At 38.2% G+C, this 27406-nt stretch overlaps 1 protein-coding gene across 3 annotated transcripts in view; it reads right to left on the reverse strand.

Annotated features, from left to right (window-relative positions):
- Positions 1-27406, reverse strand: part of csrnp1b (cysteine-serine-rich nuclear protein 1b) — a 127050-nt gene that overhangs the window by 17591 nt on the left and 82053 nt on the right. Inside the window, exon 5 of one of the 3 annotated variants that reach the window (XM_077244592.1) lies at positions 6931-7184. The exons of the other annotated variants lie outside the window; for them this stretch is intronic. Within the exon in view, the coding sequence (XP_077100707.1) occupies positions 6931-7043 (113 nt within the window). The 5' untranslated portion in view covers positions 7044-7184. The remainder of the gene's footprint in view (positions 1-6930; positions 7185-27406) is intronic. 3 annotated transcript variants of the gene reach the window in all.

Genomic DNA, 27406 nt, shown 5'->3' on the forward strand with positions numbered 1-27406 from the left:
TTCATAAATCCATTGTGAAAGATTTGTTCACCAGTCAGACTGAACCATTTCTCATTGATTCAATGATTTGTTTGGAATAGTTAACAGCCCACTGGAGGGATTGATAATCAGTGAATAATGACTTCAATATCAGTTTGTCCGCTACATAAAGGAACTTGATCTCTTCACATGACTTGAAATATAGTGGGTCATATATGACTCTTATGGTGCTTTTTCATCTATAGCTATAACAATAGAGCATTGTATTGCTAGCAACACAAAAGTATGGGTTCGAATCCCAGGGAAAGCAACAAATGATAAAAATGTGAATCCAATGTAAGTTGCTTTGAATAAAAGCGTTTAAATGTATTTGAAATCTCGACATCTCCAGTTTTTAATAATTTTTATTGACTCTAAAGTGGCAATGATATTCTATAAAAAGTCGACCTTTTGTGTTCCACAGAATAAAGAAAGTAAGAACTTTCATTTTTTGGGGTGAACTACCCGTTTAATTTAGTTTAAATATTTAATATCTCAGAAATGCCTTTAGAAAAGAGTTTGCACATACAGTGGAAAAACAGTGATAGATTCTCAGGACAAAGCCTTCAAGAGAGTGTTGAGAAAGAGAGGGGTTGTCAGGAGTCAGGGTGAAGTGCAGGTTTTTTTGGGAACAGATTGATGGCCCCAGCTGTCCCTAAGGGGTGGGGAGAAACAAAGCTGGGCAGCTGGTCACCTGTGACTGAGACAAGAGCTGATACTGCACTTCTGGATCTGCTATTTAGTAGGACGCCAATTATTACCCTATAGTCTTCCTGTATTCCACCAGTAGCAACAAGATGTGTGCTGGCAGCAGAATAAAAAGAAGCATATTATACACATAATTTTTAAGACAACTTTTGCGGAATTTCAGAGGTGAACAGCAAATTTGAAGGGTCACTACAGCATTAGCACGTGTCTAATCTAAAAGTCTTAAACACAAAACACATAAAATAAGCTTTACAGAAGCAAGACAGTTACTCTTTTGGGTTATTAAGCATAAATTGGGGATTAAAAAGACACCCGACTCAGAGAAGCCAAAGCTGAGTTAGAAACAGGGGTTAATCTGCAGGCGGAGGAGAGCGAAGACACCCTTCCCCCAAACTCACCGCCAACCAATTACTACACAGAGTTACTGCCTCACTCAGAGACACACGGATCCAGCCAGTGATATGACATCATCAGATGCCCATTAAAGGAGAGTTTACTTGTCTCTCTCTCTCTCTCTAAAGACAAGCTCAGAAATGTGAAGCCTATTTTCTCTCCGGAACTTTGTCACGGGGTGCAAAGACAAAGGACTGTTTGTTTGTTTGTTTTTTACATTATAACTTTCTTTAAATCTCATTTATGAAAAGTGTTAAATCATTTGGCTTCTTTTTTGTGTAGAACCCAATGTGAGCGCTTTTGATTTAATTAGTGACAATAAACGTTTTATATTTGTAAACTCGTTTGACTGAGCTGACTATAAAATATTAGGTGTTCACTGATAACAGTTCTTGCGCTGGTATTTTCTCAGTTGCATCTGCACCGTGACTAGATACTCACTGTTTCCAATAGTCCCTTTCAGTCCCAACAAGCACTCATTATACTGACCCTGCCCTCAATGTGTATGTGTGTTTTTCTCCTCCACAGACTCTCTGTGCATGTCTTTGGCAGCTGAGAAGGAGAAAAAAAGGGAGAGAAAAAAAGACTCAACTGGCTTTGTTTGCTTAGCTACATTGCGAGGCTGTAAACTAATGCCTGTCCTGGAGGGATTTTATTTACTATTGCTTACATTGATTTGCCGTTTGTTATAAACTAAGTCAATCATGATTTGCTGATTAGAGCAGGAAAGATGTCGGGTTATATTAAGAATAGACTCTTGCGAGTTTAATTCAGGTTAGGGGATGTAACAAGTTGTGGCATGCAAAAAACAGAGAGCACATGCATTTTAATGATTAGGAATCAAATAGCAGGTTCATTTATCATAGCTTAATGCTTCAGACAAACCTCTTTCACGCCACAGCCCCCGTCTCCACACAAGAACACAGTAGAAAGTGAACCGAGGGTCATGAATTTAAAGCTGCAAAGGTTAATGATGAGTGACAAGTGGATTAAAATGGCCGTAGATCCCAGAAAGCGTCTGACTCTGACCGACCCCCCCTACCAGCGTTAAAAATCTTGGTAGTTTCACGACGGAGTCTGATCTCCTCGCTGATCATTCATCAATGTTCAACATCTCACTAAAAACAACAGAGTACAAGCCTACACTCTCAGTGTGTGGTCAGATGGTCTCTGTTCTCTAGAGTTTTTGTAACACGCCGACAAAATTTGCAAGATGAAGCTTTTTTTTAATTCTTTCTCTCACACTTTTCTAATAAAGATTAAGCATTTAACATCTGGTGAAAATGTTACACATTAGCAACCTTGTATATTTTGATGCACATATGCAACGTGCGAGATTTCATCTGTAAAACATATATATTTTTGTATTTGAGTTTACATTTGACATAATGAGCAATAATTGGGGCAAAATGTAAATTCAAATTCAATAACTCACTCTACCGTACAAATGTTTGGGGTCAGTACAGCTGTGATGCAGTTAAATGGTTAAACGTGACAGTAAAGACTTTTACATTGTTACAACCGCTTTCCATTTCAAATAGATGCTGTTATTTTGAATTTTATATTCATCAAAAAATCCTAAAATAAAATGTTCATGGCTTCCACGAAAATATTAAACAGCACCTAAATTGATATGAGGATCACGTGACACCGAAGACTGCTGTAATGGCTGCTGAATATATAGCTATATACACTACACTTACATACACATATATTCTACACTTCAAAAATGCATATTGACTGTACTGATATACTGTTGTGTTGATGAAGCACCCGTGCAATGGGCATATCTTTAAGAGCACTCAGATAAGCCTGCAGAAGTCAATACACAGTTGAGTGTGTGTGTCAGCTCATGTCAGCAAGACTGCAGCACTTCCTTATTGTAGTGTTTACATGCAGCACACGTGCTCTCAGTCTCTTTCCTTGAGCGCTGCTGCGGCATCATTTCAAAGAAGTCGGCTGTCAGTTGAATAACTGTACAGCTACCCCTCTGCTTGCATATTTGTTTATGAAAACTCCCAAAATAACAGGAGAATTATGTTAGATTGTTTTACATGTAGCCTGCTATTTCACAAGCAGACACAGTTTTGTTGCTTTACTTCTGAAACCAAATATTTATTATGATCTGCTGGAAGACACAGTCATATACTACCTTAATCTGTAGGCCTACACTGTATCAAATCTGTTTTTGCAACTTGTGCTTCCAAGACTTAAGCTTTTCTTTTCCTCACTCTCATAAACAAGTCTTTGTGCTTCCTCACTGCACACTGAAGGTTTTTTCCAAATAACTTTCCCAGGGCTAAATATCAGTTTCCACCTCAATAGGCGGAGATAACAGACAGTGACGGAAACCCCTTTAAGACGTCACACTCTGCCTCTGAGAAAGGGAAACCAAACACACAGCAAAGTTTCCCGTTAAAGCAGGGCACTTCCTTATTACTGAACTGACACGCTTGCAAAGTATGTTTTCCCTTTAAATAGACTCTAAAACAACAAGCTATGTTTGAACTACCCATGCCTTCATTCCATCCTTACGCAGAAGCTGTTCAACAGGAATATTAGTTGGATTTTAGTTCTCATTTTCGGATATATTTAGCACGACCGGTGTGACTAACACAAATGACATGAATCACACCCATTAGAAAAATGAGCTAAGGCAGGGATTTCTATTTTATTTTTTTTATGACAATTTTCTCTTTCTATCTAAGTATCTTGGTAGATGTGAGATATTTTAGAAGATAGATGATAGATGGTCAAACTAAACATGATAGTTTGATTGTTGGGTGATAGTTCACAAAAAATGAACATTTTGACATCACTTACTCACCCTCATGCTGTTCCAAACCTGTATGAGTTTCATTCTTCTGTTGAACACAAAAGAAGATATTTTAAAAAATGTTGACAAGCAAGCAGCCATTGACTACCATTTGGGGAAAAAATACTATGGAAGTCAATGGCTACCGTCAACTTTCTATTTACTGTCTGGATCTTCTTTTGTGTTAAACTGAAGAAAGAAACTCATACAGGTTTGGAACAACTTGAGGGTGAGTAAATGATGACAAAATGTTATATTTTGGGCTAACTATACCTTTAATGCATAAGGACTGGACAGATTTTAAATGGATTAAATTGAGATTTTAACATTTCAGATTATGGTTCCTTAATGGTTCAGTAAACAATTATTTTAGTACTTTTAAGCAAAAAATCCAATTTCATAGCTAAATGACGAGATAATAATTAATTCAAAACAAAAATGGCAAAAGGTGTGTTTACAGTCTTTTTAAAGTCCCCCTTTAGTCAATAATTGTATCCCTTTAAAACTAATCTTTGATCACCACAATTACATATTTAAATGTTTTTTCCTTGAAAGAAATTTCTTCATGCCTTAAAATAGCTTGAATGTAACTCTACACCCTTGATTCATTTAGAATACACAGTTCTATGAATATGCAAATTAGCCCTGCCTCCACTCACTCAAACCAACTCATATATCCAATCTTCGATGATCACCCGATGACGTGATTGGTTACAAGGTAGTTTGTGACGTCAGAAACAAAAGCAATTTCAAACCACGATTTTGAGACTGTCTTTGGTTCAATTTGCAATTTGGTTTCAATTTAAAGCATATTAAAAACACCACATAGACATTTAAACAACACTAAAAGCTTGATTTTCACCACAGAGGGACTTTAAAGGCAGCATAAATGCAATCCAATAACTGGCCTGAACTATAATAAACAACAATATTAAACAAACAAAATATGTAGAAACATATTTCATTAATAAGCCTATTTTTGTCTGAAATACAGATTCACTAAAAAAAAAATTGGTTCATTGGATCATTTGATCAGAAATCGGACACAGATTGCACTGTATGAGTTTGATTCACTAAAATAAACAGTTTATAGGAGTCTTTCATTTGGGAATCTAAAACTATCTGTTTTTGAGTAATTTGTTCGGGAATCTGACCACACTGGTTGCGTTGTATGAGTTTGATACACTAAAACGAACAGTTCATAAGTCATTTGTTCGGGAATTGGACAACACTGGTTGAGTTGTGAGTTTGATTCACTAAAAAGAACTGGTTTATTAGAGTCAATCGTTTGGGTTTCGAACAACAAAGATTCCGCTGTATGAGTTCGATTCTCTAAAACAATCTGTTTATGAGTATTTCGTTCGGGAATCGGACAACACTGGTTGCGCTGTATGAGTTTGATTCACTAAAAATAACTGGTTTATAAGAGTCATTCGTTTGGGAATCGGACAACACTGGTTGCGCTGTATGTGTTTGATTCACTAAAACAAACTAGTTTAAACAAGTAAATGAGTTCTGGAATTGAACAACCCTGGTCGCGTTGCATATTTTTGACTGAACTCATAACAGTATGTTGTGCTGTTATCGAACTGCTGTATTCAGAAGAGTTATTGTGGAGTATTTTAGTACGGTATTCTGTTCGCATTAGGGGAAGAATGCATGTGCAAGAACTCTTAACGGAACTGAACGTCATTTGGTTCTGGTGTTTTTTTGCAGCTAATGCTCTAAGGCATGTGCACATAAAGAAATTGACTTAAAAAATACTATTTGAAATGAGTAAATGGTGTGACAAGTTTCTCCTATACAACAACACTATTAGCTTTGAACATAGAAACTTGACAACAAATACAGCTCACCAGAGGACAACTACATTAGTTTCAATGCGCCTTAAGTTCTCCCTTTACACTGGGACTTTGGGGAATGTTTATAACACACTAGTGCGTGTGTGTGTGTGTGTGTGTGTGTGTTTGTGTGTGTGTGTGTGTGTGTGTGTGTGTGTGTGCGTGTGTGTTTGTGTGTGTGTGTGTGTGTGTGTGTGTGTATGGGTGTATGTGTGTGTGTGTTTGTGTGTGTGTGTGTGTGTGTGTGTGTGTGTGTGTGTGTGTGTGTGTGTGTGTGTGTGTGTGTGTGTGTGTGTGTGTGTGTGTGTGTGTGTGTGTGTGTGTGTGTGTGTGTGTGTGTGTGTGTGTGTGTGTATGAGAGAGAGTGTGAGAGTGAGAGTGTGAGAGTGAGAGTGTGAGAGAGGGAGGAAGTGGTGAGTTTGGCAGGACCTCAGCACTGTGTTGTTACCAAGGCTACAACAACGTGCGGGCCAACCGCAGGTGCCGAGGCAACAACAGCGTTTCCCAATTAGGGACCCTGAGAGAGGCCCAATAATGAAATGTGGCCCCGGGCTGCGCTGGGTTAACTAAATGGATCCACAGTCATTTAAAGTTAACAAAAGGCTGACTCGGGAGGCATTTGAATGCTCACCCCCTTCTCTGTGTCCCACTCTCATTCATATCACAGTTAAGGATGTGGTTTAATTCAGGGGGGCTGATTTAAAAATAAGGGATCCCCCCCGACAGGGCAAATCTATCTTTGGCTGTTAACAGTTTTCAATAAGACACCAACACCACGGCGAGATAAAACATATCCATAGGGAAGACACTGTGGCTCTCATAAAAGTTTAATCGACAAAAGTACACAATTGAAGAAACTCAGACAACTAATCCCATCCTCGCAGCCAAAGTGCTTACAAAATACGCTCAAACGCACTCAGACCAGCTCTGCCCTCAGAGCCTGAGAAAGGAACCAAGTCGTCCTGTTTGCAGAGGGCTAGTGTCCACACATCCGCCTCCACAAAGACCCCATTGAAAGTGCGCCCAGGTTAAAGTGTGTTTGAAAACCCTGTTTAACAGCACAGAAAAGGAGGCACAACCCCGACTGAGAGCAGAACCAGCAGGCCTCACACTGTCAGCCTCAACACACACACTGGCTGTTGTGCTGACACTTACTTTTTTCTGTCTCCCTCTCCCTTCCTGGTGAACAATATGAAGGGAGGAGCAGGAGAGGAAGTAGCCAGGCTGGGTGGTGAGCGGGCGGGAGGAGCGGGCCCTCTCTTTCCCATGTGAAGGACAAGTCTGTTGAAGCGTCAGTCTGGGGCCGTGATTGTGCTCGGCGCCTGGCTGCGTCTCACAGAAGACCCCCATTAATCACTGAAGCAGATCTCTCTCGCTCTCTCTTTCTCTGCCCTTATGCAATGCACCACCTACACCCAGGACCCCACACACAGAAGAGGCATGTACACACACATTTAGCACTGCAAACATGCAGAATACACGACACTTTTCATAAAATAAGGATCGAAACTCTTTTTTTTTAAATAGTTTTTTTTTTCTATTTGAACAACTGGTTAGGCTCTAAGGGATAGCTCACCAAAAATGACAAATTGACTTAATTTACTCACCCTGATGTCATTCAAACACCCAAACATTTGAGTACAAAAGGGAATATGTTGAAAGATGACTCATTGTTATTTTGGCCATGCAACAAAAGTCCAGTGTTGTTTTGTGTTTCCATGTTATAGGTACAGTTCATAACCCTAATTTGCATAATTTTGTAAATAAAATGACTGATTTATTATAATATATATATATATATATTTGATATATATATTTGAGGTTTGATCCCCCAGGGATGCATGAATTGATCGAATGTAACATGTCTGCCAAATAAATGATAACAATAACTATTATTATTAATCATTTACCTAAATAGAAAAAAAAAAAAAAAGTTAAAAAGTTAAACAGAAAATGGTGTTGAATTTTTAATCATTATTTTTTAATTAACAATTTAAAAATTGTTTGACTACAACGAAACAAATGTCAGCTCGACTTAAGTCAATATTATGTAATTTGAATTGCTAGTTACATTTGAGAAGGTCAAGACCTTTGAGGTGGGACAAGAGAAAAATAAAAAAAGAAAGTAGAAGAAGTAGTAGTACTCATGGGACTTTGTTGTGTTTGTAGAAGGTACCACCACTCGTTCATTTACACACACATACTCTGGGTTAAACACACAAAGCACTAAAATATAAAGAGCACCTCATTCAAGCACACACATACAGACAGACAATGTCTCTGAATCACTCCTCTCTCTCACACACAAGCACACACACACACACACACACTCACACACAAACACACGCACAGTGTCTCTGTATCACTCCTCTCTCTCTCTCTCTCTCACACACACACAGACACACACACAGTCATTTATTTACTGAACATGTGGGTGAGCAGCATGTAAAAACATTTCATGAACGCAATAAAAACCAGGCGTACTGTAAATATCACTATTTGGAGAAAAGCTGAAATGTTCTTTTAATCCTCTTGCACTGAGGTAGAGAATGTCAAATAGCTGGCAATCCAACCTGATGAGAGCAGTGGAATTGTTGGTGTGTTCACATGAGGATTGTTTACCTAAACTGCTAAAGCTGGATACAGACTCTCAGGCAATTCGATCTGAACGTTATAGTGAATGCTCACCAATTGACATATTTCCTATATCATATACCGACCTACGCTATCTCACGACCAGTGAGTGATTAAAAAGTGGCTAATTCGTATGAAATCGTACGACCTCACTCGTACGAATTTGTACGATTTGTCTAAACCCACGTGATGGGTAGGTTTAGGGGCGGGCCAGGGGTAGGTCATTCATACAAATTCATACGAATTGGGCAACTCGTAAAATAGGTATGATTTAGCAAAAATCGTACTAATTAGTACGAGTGAGGTCGTATGAATTCGTACGAATTAGCCACCTCGTAAAATTCGTACGAATTGCTGTGAGATCGGGCTTCATATACTATATGTCCTACATATCTATTATATCTCTTACAATATAATTTCGCCAGACGAAAGAAACTGAACTCACTGCTCATGGTAACAAATTGTTTTCCATATTCCATGCATTTTTTAGAATTCAATAATAATTTTTTTTCTTTTATCATTTTTTGATTAATTCAGGCACAGCATGCCATCAGTTTATTTTGATCAATATCCATATTGAATGTTACAATTTGTATTAAAGTATATATATATATATATATATATATATGTGGTGGCCCATAATAAAGGCCTTATGAAGCAAAGCGATGAGTTTGTGTAAGAAAAATATCCATATTTAAAACTTTATCAACTAAAATACCTAGGTTCCAGCAGACGGCCGTACACAAGTTGACTTACGGCAAAAGAGTAACTCTTGAACTTGTAACACAATGTAATGACGAACGCAGTTGCCAGCCCTGTTTGTTTGAACCGTGAGAGGCATCAGAGCCTACGCTACTCCTACATATACGTCATACATGCGTCAAGTGTTACTCTTTCGGCGTAGGTCGACTTGCGTACGGCCGACTCGAGCACTTTTATCACGGATTGATGCGCTTTGATGGACTTCCAAAAAAATATACCCATTGACTCTCACTATAAAGCTTGGAAGAGCCAGGACATTTTTTAATATAACTCCAATTGTATTCATCTGGAAGGAGAATGTCATATACACCTAGGATGGCTTCAGGGTGAGTAAATCATGGGCTAATTTTTGGCCGAACTATCCCTTTAAGACAGCTGAGGATATTTACATCGTCAACATTTAAGTGGCTGGTTACCATTCCCTATAGCAGTTGGAAGTGCGATATAGCAGTTGGAAAAACCCTCCAACTTCCCCAGCTCCACCTGTATATATATATGCTACGGGTAATTGATGCTATTTGTGCAGCAGCAGTATCTTACTTGCTCACAGCAGCATATCAGCATATATATTGTCAGTAACAAGTTTCTGTACTTGCTCTACAGCCGCAATAATCAACAGCAAAAGCAGCTATATCTACAACAACAGCTATATCAACAGCAGGAGCGTAGCAGATCTATTCCGCCAAGACCAAATACATTAACATTATATATATATATATATATATATATATATATATATATATATATATATATATATATATATATACTGTATATATGCACATTTTTGTCTTCACTAGTTCATTTTAAATGTGTTATTCCATTCCATTCTATTCTATTCTGTTTTATATTTGTAAATTCAGTGGAGATAAGAACTGAAACATGAACTTCCTGTCACTCAGACCCTTAAACCCTCATCTCCTCCAACTCTCTAATGCTAATTTAAAGAGCAGTGGAGAGCAGAGAAACAGAGAGGCGGATAGAGCAGCAGGTCAGTGGCTTTTTCAGCACATAAACCCTCCTGTAATGAGTAATATTTGTGAAGCATCAAGGTGGCAGAGTCTCTAGAGCCTCAGAACACAACACACACTCCTCCACAGGTCACCTTTCGACGGAACCTACGCTCACTTTCACCCTCTCACCTATCCTCTTTGGTCTCATCCACACTTCCTCCACCTGATCAGCTCTCAACACTAGATACTAACAGTGCAACTGATACTCTTTTCTCCACTTTAACATCCTGCTTGAACACCGTACTAAATTCAGGGGTGCAGAGAGGAAGTGGCGCAAATCGAAAGATCCGACAGACCTGGGTCTTTATCAATCCCTCCTCTCTTCCTTCTCTGCTAATATCTCTACTGCTAAAATGGCTTACTATCACAACAAAATTTTCAATTCTTCTGACTCTCGCATGCTTTTCAAAACCTTCTCCTCTCTTCTTAACCCTCCTGCTCCTCCTCCTTCATCAACCCTAATAGCTGACGATTTTACCACATTCTTCATAGAAAAAACAACCACCATCAGCGGCCAATTAACCAATCCACAAACTGACACAAACATTTTACCAACAAACGCACACATTCTACCCTCCTTCTCTCTACTTTCAGAGGCGGAAGTCTCTAAACTCCTCCTTTCCAATCGCCCTACTACCTGTCCGCTTGATCCAATCCCCACTAATCTACTTCAAGCCATTTCTTCCTCAGTTGTACCCACACTCACGCACATCATAAACACCTCTCTTCACACTGGTACTTTTCCCACAGCTTTTAAGCAGGCTCGAGTAACCCCACTGCTTAAGAAACCCAATCTAAATCCAGCACATCTAACAAGTTACAGACCGGTATCTCTTCTTCCATTTGTCGCGAAAACACTTGAACGAGTTGTTTTCAACCAGATCTCCTCCTTTCTTACACAGAACAACCTCTTGGACAACAATCAGTATGGTTTCAAGAGCGGACACTCAACTGAGACTGCCCTGCTCTCAGTAATTGAAGCTCTGAGACTGGCAAGACCAGCTTCCAAATCCTCAGTCCTCATCCTGCTGGATCTGTCTGCTGCTTTTGACACAGTTAACCACCAGATCCTCCTGTCAATCATAAAGATGAAGGGCATCTCGGGACCTGCACTCCAATGGTTCGAGTCTTACCTCTCAGGTAGGTCCTTTAGGGTGTCATGGAGAGGTGTGGCATCTAAGACCCAACATCTAGCTACTGGGGTGCCTCAGGGCTCAGTGCTTGGACCACTCCTCTTCTCCATCTACATGACATCACTAGGATCTGTGATTCAGAAACATGGCTTTTCCTATCATTGCTACGCTGATGACACACAACTCTACCTCTCATTCCAGCCTGACGATCCAACGGTAGCTGCTCGTATCTCAGCCTGCCTAACAGACATTTCTGGCTGGATGAAGGACCACCACCTTCAACTAAACCTTCCGAAGACAGAGCTACTTGTGGTCCCGGCCAACCCAACACTTCATCACAACTTCTCCATTCAGCTAAGCTCGTCATCCATAACTCCAGCAAGGTCAGCTAGGAACCTTGGGGTTGTAATTGATGATCAGTTGAAATTCACAGACCACATTGCTAGAACTGCCCGGTCCTGCAGATTTGCCTTGCACAACATTAGGAGGATCAGGCCCTTGCTTACAGAGCATGCTACACAACTCCTTGTCCAAGCACTTGTTTTATCCAGACTGGACTATTGTAATGCTCTCCTGGCTGGTATTCCAGCTTGCTTTGTAAAACCTCTACAATTGATCCAGAATGCTGCAGCCAGAGTAGTCTTTAATGAGCCAAAGAGAGCACACGTCACTCCTCTCCTCACTAAATTGCACTGGTTGCCAGTTGCCGCTCGCATTAAATTCAAGGCACTGACGTTTGCCTACAGAACAACCACTGGCACTGCTCCCTCTTACCTAAACTCATTACTTCAGACTTACGTGCCATCCAGAAACTTGCGCTCTGCTAGCGAATGTCGTCTTGTGGTACCATCTCAAAGAGGCACAAAACCTCTTTCTCTGACCTTTACCATGACTGCTCCCTGTTGGTGGAATGATCTGCCTAACTCAACCAGAGCTTCTGAGGCCACGTCCACACGAAGCCGGTGCGTTCCCTATCCGATTTTTTTTTTCCTCGTTCTAAAAAAAAACTCCGTAAACACGGCGTCGTCTCAAGAAATATCTGCGTCCACACGAAACCACTGAAACCGACTGAAAACGGTGTAGTATATATGCCAGACCAGTATGGGGCACTGTAATTGTGCCACAGAGATACACTATACACGGAGAAGAAGACTTTGAGCATGCGCCGACACGTGATGTGATGACATCATCGTTTCACAAAATATACGGATTGGCTGTACACACGAAACCGCAAGGGTGTCGTTTTCAGATTTATCCACTTTGGGACCCGGTTTCAAAAAATAGCGGTTTCACTCTCCCAAAACGCCGGATCCGTGTGGACGAAACGCCAATACGATAAAAAATTTATACGTATACAGCGAAACGCGTCTTCGTGTGGACGGGCCCTGAGTCAGTAGCCACTTTCAAGAAACTGCTGAAGACGTATCTTTTTCGGCAGCACTTGATTCAGTAGTACTAACACTTTCTCTTCTCTTCTATTCTATTAAAAAAAAAATACACCAAAGTTAAACTGAGAGGGGTTATAGCATTTGCGTATTGTTTTCCTACTGTTAGTTTAACTGCTTCTATTGTTCTCATTTGTAAGTCGGTTTGGATAAAAGCGTCTGCTAAATGAATAAATGTAGAGTTGTGTGTCACGTGAGCACACGGTTCATTCACCTCCAGCATTTCTTCATGTCCTATAGTGCTTACACTGCACACACAAGCTTTCTGTGATGCACTCAGGTATAATGGATGGAAATTAATACTTCCGAACAAAAATAAGATCACATTCTTCTATTGCTCATATTAGAGACTTTTAGAGCAGTGGTTCTTAGTGGTTGTCACACTTCTTCTGTCATTTGATTCTCGAACAATTCATTAGTAGTAGTAGTAGTAGTAGTAGTAGTAGTATATATATATATATATATATATATATATATATATATATATATATATATATATATATATATATATATATACATACAATATACACATACAGTGTATATATATATATATATATATATATATATATATATATATACAGGGCCTGAAATTAACACCTGACCACGCGCCAAATGCGGGTGAATTTTGCAATTGGCGGGTGAAACTGTCAATCTACCTGCCACACTGGCGGGTAGCCAATGAGAATTGAGTGATTCAATAGAATTTTTTTTTTTTGCGTCTGTCCGATAACATCAGCAATTTTCATTCAAGCAGCTGATTTCTGTGAATGCATGTAAAACTAAATGTATATTGCAGCACAGGGTGAAGTCAGTATATACATTAACGACTATTTGAGACAAATAAATGTACATTTACTGAATGTACTGAATGTACTGCGGACATCGCGGACAGACGCCGAATGGCGCCGCTGGTGTGGGTACACTGATAGAAAATAATGTGTTCGAATTTTAAAGACGTGGTTCTGCGCGACGCGGCGCCGCGTGCGCATCCGGTGAGCGACCCCTTTTAAGAGTTATTATTACTTATAATGATTTCGTTAATAACTTGACAGCACTTAAATGTGTATTCTTACAACTTAAAGAACAATGTTTGTGTGATTTCTATTTTTCACCTTTATGAGGCAAAAAAAATGGCTGGTGAAGAGTTACTGTGGCAGGTGGATTTTTAAATCCACCTGCCACAGTGGCTGGTGGTCAAAAAAGTTGACTTCAGGCCCTGTATATATATATATATACATATGTATACACCATTCAGTATATATATATATACACACACACAAAATCTTACAGAATTACAGAAAATGTAATCACATTAAGCATTAGCCTACTAGTGTTGCTGTGATCAATCATTTCATATAATTACAGTCATTGCAGCTACAGCACTTGGTATAAATAACAATTAAAATTAGGCAGATTTTGATGATAGTATCATAACATAGAGATAAATACATTAAACAACAAACAAAAACACATCAGCGGCAAACACAAGACAGAGAGGTTGATGTCTCTCCATTGTTCCAGTACATGATAAACATGTTTATCACTGAACCCAGATTATGTGAACTGGGATTATAACCCATCTGTATTCCCAATCCCAGCACTGAAATCTCATTATGTCTCTTTTCAAAACATTATATGCTAGAAAAACAACACTGTTTCATAAAACACCATTCTGAAATATGTGGACAGATCGTCATTTAGTCTGATCAAAACACACTCAACAAGGAAAAATTGTCCTTTTGATTGGCAGAGACTGAGTGAATGGAACAATAACATTGTAAGCAGGCCTGTGGGTTGTGTGTGTGCTTTCTGGGTGTCTATGCGAGGTCACTAATGGGTGTGAGGATGTATTGCTGTGTCAGCTTGATGAAGCACTGCCTCTGGAAGCTTCCCATCCATCGGCAGTGATTAATCAACCCATCAGAGGCTGTTAATCATGGAAACAATACACAGATTACAGACAGACACACGCGTATCCTAAACAGCTCATACACATGCAATGAGATCAGATAGCAGACAGTGATTTGTATTTCATTTTACAATAACAAATCATCAAACACTTGATTGGCTTTTTGCTTTTTAATACATTTTGCATAAAATGGTTTTATATAAATGTGTAAAAGCAGCCTATAAATGAAATTTACACTGCCGATAAACTTGTTTTCTGAATATCTAAACCTCATTAAAACTTTGCTTCTGGAGCAAAATGTGATCAAATATTAAAATTTGTTTTCAGGAAAAAAAGTTTATTTTTCTTACCCAGTTGTCAAATATTCTAAGCTAATTTAATGATGTTTATATTTATATTATCAGAAGCTTGCATATTAGATTAACTTGTATTATCAAAAGTGTATTCATTTGCCAGTAGATTAGCAATCAGTGATGGACGTGCAACATTCTTAAAACAATCTGACACCTGAGAGGTGCAAATCATTCACTTATAATATGAAAGTCATTCCTTGACGGAGAAGTACAACCACCTCACACAGTAATTTGCATGTAAGTGTTGTGTAAATGACTGCCCTCGCATCTACAAATGTAATGTAAACTGAATTTGACAACAAGAAAGCGTTGTGCTCCTTAGAAATCCTGACGAATGCCTCCTAAGTAAGTCATTCGCAAATCAACATCTTTCCTTTTTATCTGATTAATGTATTCCCAACAGATGTGGAGCAGATTATCTCGATTATTCCTTTCTTTAGGCACTGTTTTGCTCCATCTAAATCTATCAGACCAGCTTCTTTAATAAACTACACCAAATCTCAATATGTTTCCTAGATGCGTTTGACAAAGGCATTCCCTTCTTTTTGGAATGGAACTGAGACTATCACAATTCCCAGAATTCCCTGAAGCCACTTAGACAAATTCAATGTTTAAGCAGAAATTGCATGTTTTTATTTTGTACTCAGACATTTTAATTGCTCTTAAATTTAAATATTTGAGTAAGCTAATTCATTCATTTAACTTAAAATTATCATGTTTTCAGTAGAGGAAACTTGGCTGGCTTTAACTAATTCAGTAAATGCTAACTTGCTAATTTACTGATTGAATGCAATGCTTTGATAGCATTAGCAAAGCATGACAATTGATGAATGAGTACGGGAATATAGATGATTTAACATATCCGATCTCAAACTAAGCATGCTCCACTCGTCACCATGATGGTAACCCCCTAAAAACCCAACACAACACAGACACTCTTATAAATCAACACAGCAAAGCAGTCGGCGCTATTGACCTGCGCTTCGGGCGACCTGAGTTTGAGTCCTGGCTCGCGGACCTTTCCAGATCCTGAGAACCCCCCCCCCCCCCCCCATCCCCCTCGCTCCCTCTATCCCACCTCGCTTTCTGTCCACATTTAATCCCAGCCCAGTTTCAGTTCAATTTAAGTTTTTCAAAATTAAAAGATACAAGTTCATAAAACTCAAAACAATGAAACAATTACGATTACTTAAAATGTGTCAGTTTTGTGAACTCAAAAGAAAAAGAAAGTTCTAAAAATTAAAATAAAAGTGCGTTTGATTGAACTCATTTGTTTATTTTAAGTTTGCCCTACTCAAACCAATGAATTATTTTGAGCATTAGGGGTTACAGTATGCAGTTGTTCCCATACAGACTCCGATCCTGTATTTTCATTTCAGTAATTAAACCCATTGATTAACCCGACACTGGCGGCTTCCATGAGAGACGGGAACCTGCTATTTTCCGTCTTCCTTAACCACATGTTTGATATCAAAGATGACTCATCATTTGAATCGTCATTTCACATCCCTGACTCTGTGTTTTTACTGGCACCCCTCAGCTGTACGGTGGGGGAGTTTTATTTTTCTCGTTATCTCCCGCTCTTATTCTTTTATATACCGCGAGATGATTAGATAAGAGAGTCGGGTGGTAAATTAGAACAACGGGCAGTTTTCCACTGCATATACAAGATGTGCTAATTTAGGAAATGTGGTCAGAGTGCGTCCTCACCCCTCATAACTGTCACCCCGCGCACTACGTGGAAGTTACGTGCTCTGGCAGATGGCTGTTCGCAGGGCAGCTAGATAATGATGGAGGATAAAACGCCTGACTCCCTCACCACATTCCCCTCCTGCATGTGTTTGTGTTCCCTCTTTAGTGAGAATTTATGGGTTCTGCGGCGCAAAGATAGATTGCCACAAAAAAAGCCAGTGAGAAAACTGCACTAATCTGCAAACGATAATTCCCATTCAAGTGAGTGATTCTGGATTAATAAAAATGCTAATTCATAGAAACGCCACGGAATGGCTCCCAGTGAGGAGTATTCGTGGCATGTTTGCCCTCGACTCTATTAAAAAGAAAGAGACCAGGATCATAAATATGGATCCCGTTTTGTCGGAATGTGTGGGTGGTTTGTGCCAAGCAGCTACAACCATCCCAAAAATATGATTCACTTGAATACCACAGGCAAAGGGACACAACAACATTGGAGTAATTGAAAGGGATGTGATTAAAATCTAGAAGGCCATGTTTGCAGCTATTAAACATCTTGGGTGATTCAATCACTAGTTGTCAACCAAGTTGTAGTTGTTTACACCTATTAACATGCATCTTAAAGGCATCATCTTTGAGGTGCTTGGACACATTAGGATTATTTCGACTACCTACAAGATGTGGTCAACAGAATCTAAGGGCATGAAGAACCAAATATATTTCGCAACATATTAAAACTCAAGATGATTTGTGGGTGAAATAATTTCTATATGAATGCCAGGAGGCAGTCGTCTAGCAGAATAGAGTTTGCATTTGCTTCATGAACGCTCACTGCTCGGGCATTTGTCCAGCAAATGTGTTGTAAGTGGCTTATTTTTTCCCCTTTGTGATGTGTTTGAGCACCTTAAGAAATATTTGTGTGTGTGCGTGTGGTGAAACGGTTTCAAAATAACTTGAATTCAGACTGACTTTTGCCTCAAATTCTGGGTGAGAGGCAGAAGTCAGCAGAAGATCTACAAGCAGAATTAGAAACCAGGGCTTAAAGCAAAAACGCCATGAAAGTGAGATAAATAAAAACTTAAAATGTGGGGGCATAATGTTTTTTGCTGTGCTTGTAAATTGTAGTGACTTTCAATTGACTGACTGAACTGAATTTATTGGTCAATGACAAATAACAATAACCAAGAAGATGGAGAAAAGGAGAAATCTGTTAAGAATATAGTTTGAAATACCATTGTATTTAGTGTGTGGTACAATTTATACCATTGTACCACACAATTTAGATTTAATGAAACATGTGTCATCAAAGGTCTTACCTAAATCCAGCAGTGAAGCTACTAAAATACTTTTTTTTTGCACCCTTTCAAAATTAACAAAAATAAAACAAAACATGTATCGAGGATTCTTTTACAAAAATCATTGATTTGTTTTGAGTCACGATTATCAAGTTTCTGTAGTTACTCAATTTAAATGAAAATACTTTTTCATGAAATATAACTGCCTAAATGTCAAAATGACTTCCTGTGGTTACACCACACTCACTATAATTTGACAGACAAAAGTTTATATATTTTTCAAATATTAGCCTATATAACATTTTTACTTACATAAAAAAAAAATTAATTACTGGATTTAAAAAAAAAAAAAAAAAAAAAAAAATCTGCATTTTTTCAAAGATTACTGCATTATAGTTAGCCTTTTTTTCTTTTTTTAATCTAATCGTGTAACTGTAATGTGACACTATCATATCCTGCTTTAAAAGAGAAATCCTAAAAAGAATATTAAATATTAATTTATGACACTGCTACCAGCAGAACCACCATAATCAGACTGAAATGTCCTCGCTAAAATTAACTTCACTTTCCCCCAACTTGTCCTACTTGACCCAGGTTTTCCATTATAACCTGAGGAATCCTTGATCTCACCAGTGTGTTCAATAGAAACATTATTCCATGGCCAACAGCCAAAGGTGATCCTTCACAGACAACATAGTAGCGATTGAAATTGCTCAAATTAAATATTAAGATGGCAGAGGATTCAATGGTATGGTCCAGACTGTTCACACACACACACACACACACACACACACACACACACACACACACACACACACACACACACACACACACACACACACACACACACACACACACACACACACACATTGGGTTTCCATATTTTATGAGGATATTCCATAGACATAATGATTTTTATACTGTGCAAACTGTATATTCTATCCCCTGAACATACCCATCAGAGAAAACTTTCTGCATTTTTACATTTTCGAAAAATATGACAGAATAATTTATAAGCTGTTTCGGGTATTGCCATCTTTGTGGGAACATTTTGTCCCCTAACGTAGGGTTTACCTGAACCACACACACACACACACACACACACACACACACACACACACACACACACACACACACACACACACACACACACACACACACACACACACACACACACAGTATTCCAAAAATAAAGCAGGCTGGATCATTAGTCTCGGCACATAACCACATAACTCACTCATTGCCACCATGAATATTCCTAGAACATGATTTGGGATCCAAACTGTCTGCCCAAGTTCTGTTTATTTAGAGTCAGTCTGACTGAGACAGTACAGAGTATCACTTAAAATAACACACGCACAGCCTATAATTTAAGAACAGTGTTAGTAGATGATAGGGGCCAGCTCGAGATCACACAATGGATGCTCTGGCATATTCAGCCCCATCGGTTTTCTCTTTGGAAAGGGAGCTGGAATGAGCTGCATTCCATTTTATTTCACCACATTTATTTGGCTCAGGTGTTGTTTTATTGTTAGTGTTTTGTGGGCAGGAGTTTAAATGAGGACAGTCGGCTCTGTAGTTTCTTTAACATGCACAACTTCCGTGGAACATAAGGCATCAGTGACATTTACAGCCAAGCTATAAGTCTTGTTCACGGTCATGTTAGTTGCATGCATACACAATCAAGTTGTGTTTCTTATCTGTTGCGATTCTGCGAATGGCTCTCAGAGGAAAGCTTTATTATGATGGATCACGGTGATGTCACAAGTAGTTTTAGCGTCAAAGACAAATGTGGCCTTTGTTTCTCGTGAACCGCCGTCCTCACCTGGAACCAGACCGGGGCTGGAAAGCTGCCATGTGCATACTTGGCGGAGGATACAGGGAAGCGGGCCCTGTGTTCCTGGGAGATGAGGCCCCAGCGGAGGATTTGAGGGCCTGATAGGATTAGACTCCCTTTCTTTACACAACATTGATGAGGATAAGGAATCCGTAGAGCGCTCAAGCACTCCAAAGCTTTCCTAATGCAAAGCATCAGATGGCTTCACTGCTGCACTTTCACACACCATCAAACCTCTGCAGAGATGATTTCTCCAGCAGCTGGTCTTGTTGCATGAGCTTTGCTTTGATTATTCAACCACAAACCAATAGTGGTGTTTATTACCTCATGGGGAATTCGCTCACTTCGCTCCACATGTCTTCAGATACCTTGATCTTATGATAAATATTAGTCATATTTTCGTAGCCAAGAGAAATATATGTAAACAGTCATGTAAGGACAGTTGAGCGTCAGAGTGAAAGTTCACCAGCACAATGCATTATGGGAATGTGGATGAGGTGTTACATGAGATGTTTAAGAAAATAACAGATACAATAACATAACTTAGAACAGATTACTCTTTGCTTTGAAATGATATGCATTGTGAAATGCGCTATACATATAAATGTGAATTGAATTAAACTGAAGTATAAAACTCAATGAGTTCAAGTTGTTGGATGACTAACTGAACAGTCGACTATCCATATTTTGAAGAATGTAAATTAAAATTCTGGCATTGTTTCATCATGACAGAATTTTCAGTTTTGGGTGAACAAGTGCTTTAATATATTAACGCTTACTGTATGATGTCAATGAGTATTCACTGAATCAGCTCAGTACAGTTTATGTGATTTAACTAAATGATATAAACTATTCTATGCCTAATCCAATGCGTCATATAAATTCAAAGTCCATTAAAGAAAACACATTAGTCTTCATTAGAGCTTAAATTTGCTAGAGAGAATAAAACTAACAAAGGTCAATATGAGGCCAGGCATGCTAACACAGAGTTGAATCATGTAGGTGGATCTCTTAGTGACACATATCCACTCTGTGTTAAAAATGCAAAAAGGAAGCTCCCTTTCCAACGTTTATGGCAAAAAGGTGAAACTCTGTCCCAACTGCACGGTTGAATTAGATTGCATATTTTTGAGCAGTTCTTTAAAGGTTCAAAAAGCCAGAAAAAGGGCTGTAATCACGTCAGAACGGGGCTATTTGAGGCCCAGACAACCCCAGCCCAGACTTCAGATCGGTGTTGAGGAGCACGGAGCTGTTTAAGACAGTTATGTACTCCTGTCAGATAAGGTATGTTCCTTTTTGATCTTTTCCCTAAGCTTTGATCAGTGGCTTTGAGTCTGAGTGTGTGGTGTTCATTTGGACATTAGGCAGTGGGGCAGATGGGAAGACTTGCTACAGAAAGTTGAGAACATGACACACACATTTGCCTTTGGTCTCTTACGCTGTGGGGTCTTTAGATCTGAGCGATGGGGATTTTTTTCAGTCTCTCTGTAATGCACTGATCCTGACGCTAGAGCAATCACAAATGTGTCACTGGATATCCAATTATCCATAAATTATTGCTGCAGAGAGAAAAGTCAACACTGGTATTTTAAAACCAAAAGAAAATGTTATTATAGATTTAACACATTAATTTTTATTTTCTAATTAAAGTTTAATACTAATTTTAAACATTAGCACAATTAATCATGGCATATTCCCGTACACATTTTTTTCTACCATCAAAGCATTTTAAGGTGATCAATTCAAGTTGCATCTTAATTTTTTTTTAAAGAATTTAAGAATTCACAATCAATAGCTCACCTGCAAATACAGTGATTTTTGTAATAAAAAAAAAGTTTTAATGTTTTATTAATAATACAATTCATAATAAATAATCTTTATTTGTGTTAACAAATAATTATTAATAAATTAATTAATATAAATAATATTTAAACTAGTCTATATATATATATACTAATCATCGATATAAAAAAATCTGTACTATTTATTTTGTATAAAGTTGATACATTCATAAATAATAGCATTTATATAATTAATGATTGTACTATTTATCCTACATATTTTCTACTATATACAGTATGTACATACATACGTACATACATATATGTACAAACATACATATATAATGCATATATATATATATATATATATATATATATATATACTGTGTGTGTATATATATATATATATATATATAGTAGAAATCATCTAAGATAAATAGTACAATCATTAATTTTATGAATAGTTATTATTTATTAATTTATTAACCTTCATTTTGGGTCAAAATAAATAGTACACAGATGGTTTTCAATACTTTAAGCTCAAGGCAATGAAACACCATGTGAACTGGTAATAAATTGCCCCCCAAAATTCCTCATGTCCATTACAAATTCCGATGTTCATGCCACCGATGCAGCTGTCGGATACATACTGCTGATCTGTTGCATCCCTTTGAAACAGATTTTGGAAATTGCAAGCAAACTCCACTGAGCTAAATCTTCTCTGATTAAGTGTGGCTGTCTGTCTCCTCTGATAAAAAAAAGCTCTCTCCTTCACTTCTGCCCAACCCCCCATCATCCCTTACCAGCAGAACACAAAGAAGACTTCTAACATTTTTCTTCGGAGTAAGAAAAGAGAGATACCTATACTGTCTTAATCCATTTGGATTTAAACTCTTTTTAATCCAAGATAAACCTGGATTGTAACGTATGAGAAGCAGTCATTGCAGTTTGCGCATTTTTTTCCTGAGTTTGAGCTTGCAGCCACAGCCAATCTCTAAATGGCCTTTCTCTCGGGGAGGTTGTAAGATCACATTAAGAGCTGGACTGCTTAAAGTCTTTATCTTACAAGCAATAGCTTGAGCCCTGGTTATGGGTTTCCAGATTAGCCAGAGAAATTAAGCGTCTTAAAACAAAGAGTAGCAACAAAGCCAGATCTGCAGGAAGAGCCCATTAAAGCACACAAACCAGAGCATTGACTTACGTACATACAGTAAATACATACAGTAAATACATACATACGTACAGTACATACACACATACATAGTTTACGTACACACAGTACATGCATACGTGCAGTAAAACATACAAACATAGTACATACATACATACATACATACATACAGTAAATGCATACATACATACACACAGTACATACATATACATGGTACATACATACATGCATTCATTCATATTCCAAAATAAACCTTCATCTAAACAGCATGAAAAACAGAATTAACTGACTGGTTGCTTTATATGTCATTCAAACAGCTCTTTCTGGATAGACTCAGTTTTTACTAACCATGTTCTGTCATTCCTCTCTCTTACCATATCTAAACATATCCCTCAATATCTCTCCGCTTCTTTTCTTTTGGTCCTCCAGACCTGTCTGTGCACTTCCTGTCTTTGATCCTAACCGGCAGGTCAGCAATACTGACATTTCCTCACATTCAGAAAAACACTAATCATTATTTCATGCATGGCTCCGGAGTAAATAAGCTCTCACATTATGCAACAGTTTATAGACACAACGACAAATGTATTCAACTGTCTGTGTGGTCTTCATCTGAACAGAAAAGACATTATACAACATTGCAAACACTATCAGTAACACTATTCACTGCGAACATCTAGCAATCTGAGTGCTGAGTGTGACATCTTATCTTTTGCATTACCCGAAGGGTTGATGATCCACAACTAAACAATCTAAGAGAAAAGGCTGCTTAACAGTCTTAGAAAAGGGCCACATAATGAACCTTAGAGAACATGGACAATGACAAGTGTTGTGCAAATGAGTGGAATCGCCATCATTCCTTGTGTGCACTTAGAAGCGGTTCAAGCACTCCATCAAACGCTTTCAAACCACAGATCTTATCAGGTGGTAAAAGCGACTACAGAACAAAAGCTTCCATTCTCTTATGTTGCTCTAAAAAGCTAACCTGAAAAGGAACTGGGAAGATAGATTAAAAGAGAGTGTTTGTTGCAGGCTTACAGGATCACCGAGCCACCAAACTCAATATGAAGCAGTTTGTTGTTGTTTAGCAGCTTCATTAAGACAGTTGTGGTGTGTCCCCAACAGCGCTGCTTGTGTTGCATCCCTGGAGGATTATTGAAAGCCATTTAAAAATGTTATTACATTCACAAAATGTTTACATAATTATAAACTAAATGTTTGAATACCTAATATAAAGCGCTTGTGGCGAGAACAAAGAGAGATAATTGTAATCATGTGATTTACTGGGCAAGCATGGTTTGAATTAGAATTACATATAAAGATTAATATAATGTAATGTAATGTAATGTAATATAATATAATATACTAAATTGAGATTTTAGGCTTCTTTCACCCTCAAACCCCAGCGTACAATGACCTTGTAAAGCTGTTGATAGTGGTTCTCTATTCAGCTCCAACTGACCCAATGACCGGGTTATAAGCTAGGGGCCATCTCAAACTTCAGAGACACCGCAGGACACTCAACTCACAGGACGTGTAATGGAGGCTGGGTCCCTCCCTGTGGAGGTGAGGAGTAAGTGATGACGCCTTGCTGGAGTCTGTCTGCTTTTTTATTGTTATTAACAGGGAGGAGGAAGCTCTAAATCAATCCAGTTCAGAGGCTCTTTAGAAGAGGAACCGGACCTGCCAGCTAGAGGAAGTGAGTCTGTCATGATCAATAAGATCCAGGGTCTGAATGTTTCCCAGTGGTTAAGTGGTGACTATTTTGTGCATCTTTGTTGACCAGTTCAATTCTTAATAGAATAGAATAGAATAGAATAGAATAGAATAGAATAGAATAGAATAGAATAGAATAGAATAGAAGCCAAGCATCCCTGTATTTGCTTTTACCATTTTCCTAACCATTCATTGGTTTCTTGATAACATGCTTGATTTTGATATCAAGGAGCTTCTTTTATATATATATATATATATATATATATATATATATATATATATATATATATATATATATAAATCTGTGGCTGTTTTGGATGCTACCATTTGCTGTGACACCAATAATAGATTACATTAGTAGAACATCTTTGAGACTCGATGTTTAAACCCCAGCGACAGCATTAAAGACCCAACCAATCAGATCCAAACCACCGAGTCTTACTAACATTGGTCACCAATGGACCTGTGATAAGAGTGGTGGTGGTGGTGGAGATGGTTGTGGGGTGTTACTAATTACCTCACATGAACTAACAAGCACATAAACAGCAGTTATCTGTCCGTCCCTGAGCAACTAAAGTGCTGCTTTAAAACATAGAGTGCCTGAGAAGAGTTATTCAGTTCAACTCCCAGAGCTCCTCCTGATTGAGGGTGCTTTTTGCTTCACCGCTGTTCTCTTGTAGGGACAAATCAGTTCGTCAGTTGACTCGGCAGATTGCCAGGTCAGAGAGATAGAGAGAAAGAAGACTAAATAGACATGACCACCACAGGCTGTCTTATATTTAGGTGTATCTTATGAAACCGGTCAAGAAATATACAGGTCACATTTCACCCAAGTAAATCTTTAGAAATCATATTTTCCATAAGGATAAGCATCTTTTACCTCGAATTTGTATTGTTGAAATGTGTCTGATATTTGTTTTTGTTTTTTAAATACTGTATTCTCATTTTTGTATTATGAATACAAAATGCAGTTTGTATTATAATTTTTCAATTATTTAATTAAATTAATTAAAAAAATTCAATTAAATTCAGTATAATAAATGCTACCGTGGTGTATACATACTTAAATAGTACAAATCGTTTTTTTTCATGTTACAGTAATGAGAATTAACATTTTTGGTAAAAATAATTGGTTAATTGGTAAATTGGTTAGCCTAATTCTCTTGAAAATGTGGCAATTAAAATATTATCTTAAAGGTCCTAACAGTAGACTTTATTTTCTCTATATGCACTTTTTGTCTTTTGGGTTAAAATATAGGCTAGTCTGATAATAAATCATTATTTATGTACACATGTATAATGTACACACACACATATATATATATATATATATATATATATATATATATATATATATATATATATATATCATGAAATATATGATTAAATGTAATTATTAATAATATATAAATATAAATAAATAATGTTATTAAGTGGTCATGCATTACTGTAAGACATCTTTTGTCAAGTCAAAAACAAGTCAAAAAGAAGTCCCAGCCGATTGTAAATTTAGCGATCACTATTTAAAGGGTTGATTTTTAAACTTTAAAATTTGGTTTACCCAATCTACAATATTCAGTTACATGCTTAAAAAAACACTTGTTCATTTAGCTTTAACTCAAGAAATCTATAACTTTTCCCCACATATTTTTGAGTCTGAGAGAGCAGTGTCTGTCAAAAGTCATACATCCATCCAAAAATGATACAATAGCTTTTAATAGGCTCTTTTTCATTAGTCACGACATTTCAGAGCATACACGACTGCACCTGCACTGGAAATGTAAGCAAACAAGTGCACTCAAATATTTCATTTTCCAGAACCTCATATGGTCAAGGCCATTTCAAGTGGTATATTTGGCTTGCTGGTTTACTGAAAATACAGAACATGTGCCCCTTTTCTCAGCCACCCCATTAGCCGAAAGGAGAGAGAGCGATAGAGCGATAGAGAGAGAGAGAGAGAGAGAGAGAGAGAGATAGGGGCCGATGCTGGAAGAAGCTGATGCTTCGAGTCTGCATATTGATTGTGGGGCTGCTTTGCCAATGTTCCCTTAATATGTAGGTCAGCAAAGCTCCAGACTCACTCAAGACCATGTTAAATTCTCTTATTTGGGTCGCACCTCAATTACCACTGCTCTGGTCCTGATAAGCTGCTCAAAGATGATGTGTAAGGAAAATTCCTTTGGAGTAATTCAAGAATTGATGCTCAGAGGCTATTTCGTGAGAATCGCAGCGCAACAGGCACGCATGACGGCTGATAGAGAGGTAGACAGAATAAACAGCTCTGTGTGTCGCTTATGCAAATGACAAGACCACCCATGTCCAACCTTCCCAGTCATTCAAACTTATTTACAAGGTTCAGCATCATCTAAGGAAAGAGAAGAGCAGTGCCCCCGAAACAATGGCATCATGGTGTAACAAGCAAGTCTTTTCAAATCTTTTGCAAAGAGATGTAGCAACCGAGGTCGGCTGCAGTGCGCGATTGGCCTCAGCGCAACCAATGGTGAGATTCCGGTGCAAACCTCCAATCAGAATTAGACGCTTTCGAACAAAGGAATGTTGCACTGCATTTGATTATATGAGAGCTGGGAGACTTCAAGAAAAAGATGCTCCCAGGGTATGTGTTGGAAACTATTCAACATGCACACTTCCAGTAGCAGGAAAAAGGCAACAATGCTGCTATCTTTGTTTTAATATGAAACCTTTAATGGATTAATCATGTGCTTTACTACTTTAAGGGATGTTCCATAGGGATAAAGAAGCTACACATTCAATTAATACTCAACACACTCTCGGCATGGGGTCAGTGTTAAGCCTCAACCCTAAAGTCCTTTTCTCCGTATTGGGGGAGGGAGGATGACAAGCTCAGGGATTCTACCCTCCACACACACATTGC

The sequence above is a fragment of the Siphateles boraxobius genome, unplaced genomic scaffold, assembly GCF_051911475.1.
Source record: "Siphateles boraxobius isolate OS27281-9 unplaced genomic scaffold, OSU_SipBor_1 26, whole genome shotgun sequence".
In the NCBI taxonomy this organism is placed as follows: domain Eukaryota; kingdom Metazoa; phylum Chordata; class Actinopteri; order Cypriniformes; family Leuciscidae; genus Siphateles; species Siphateles boraxobius.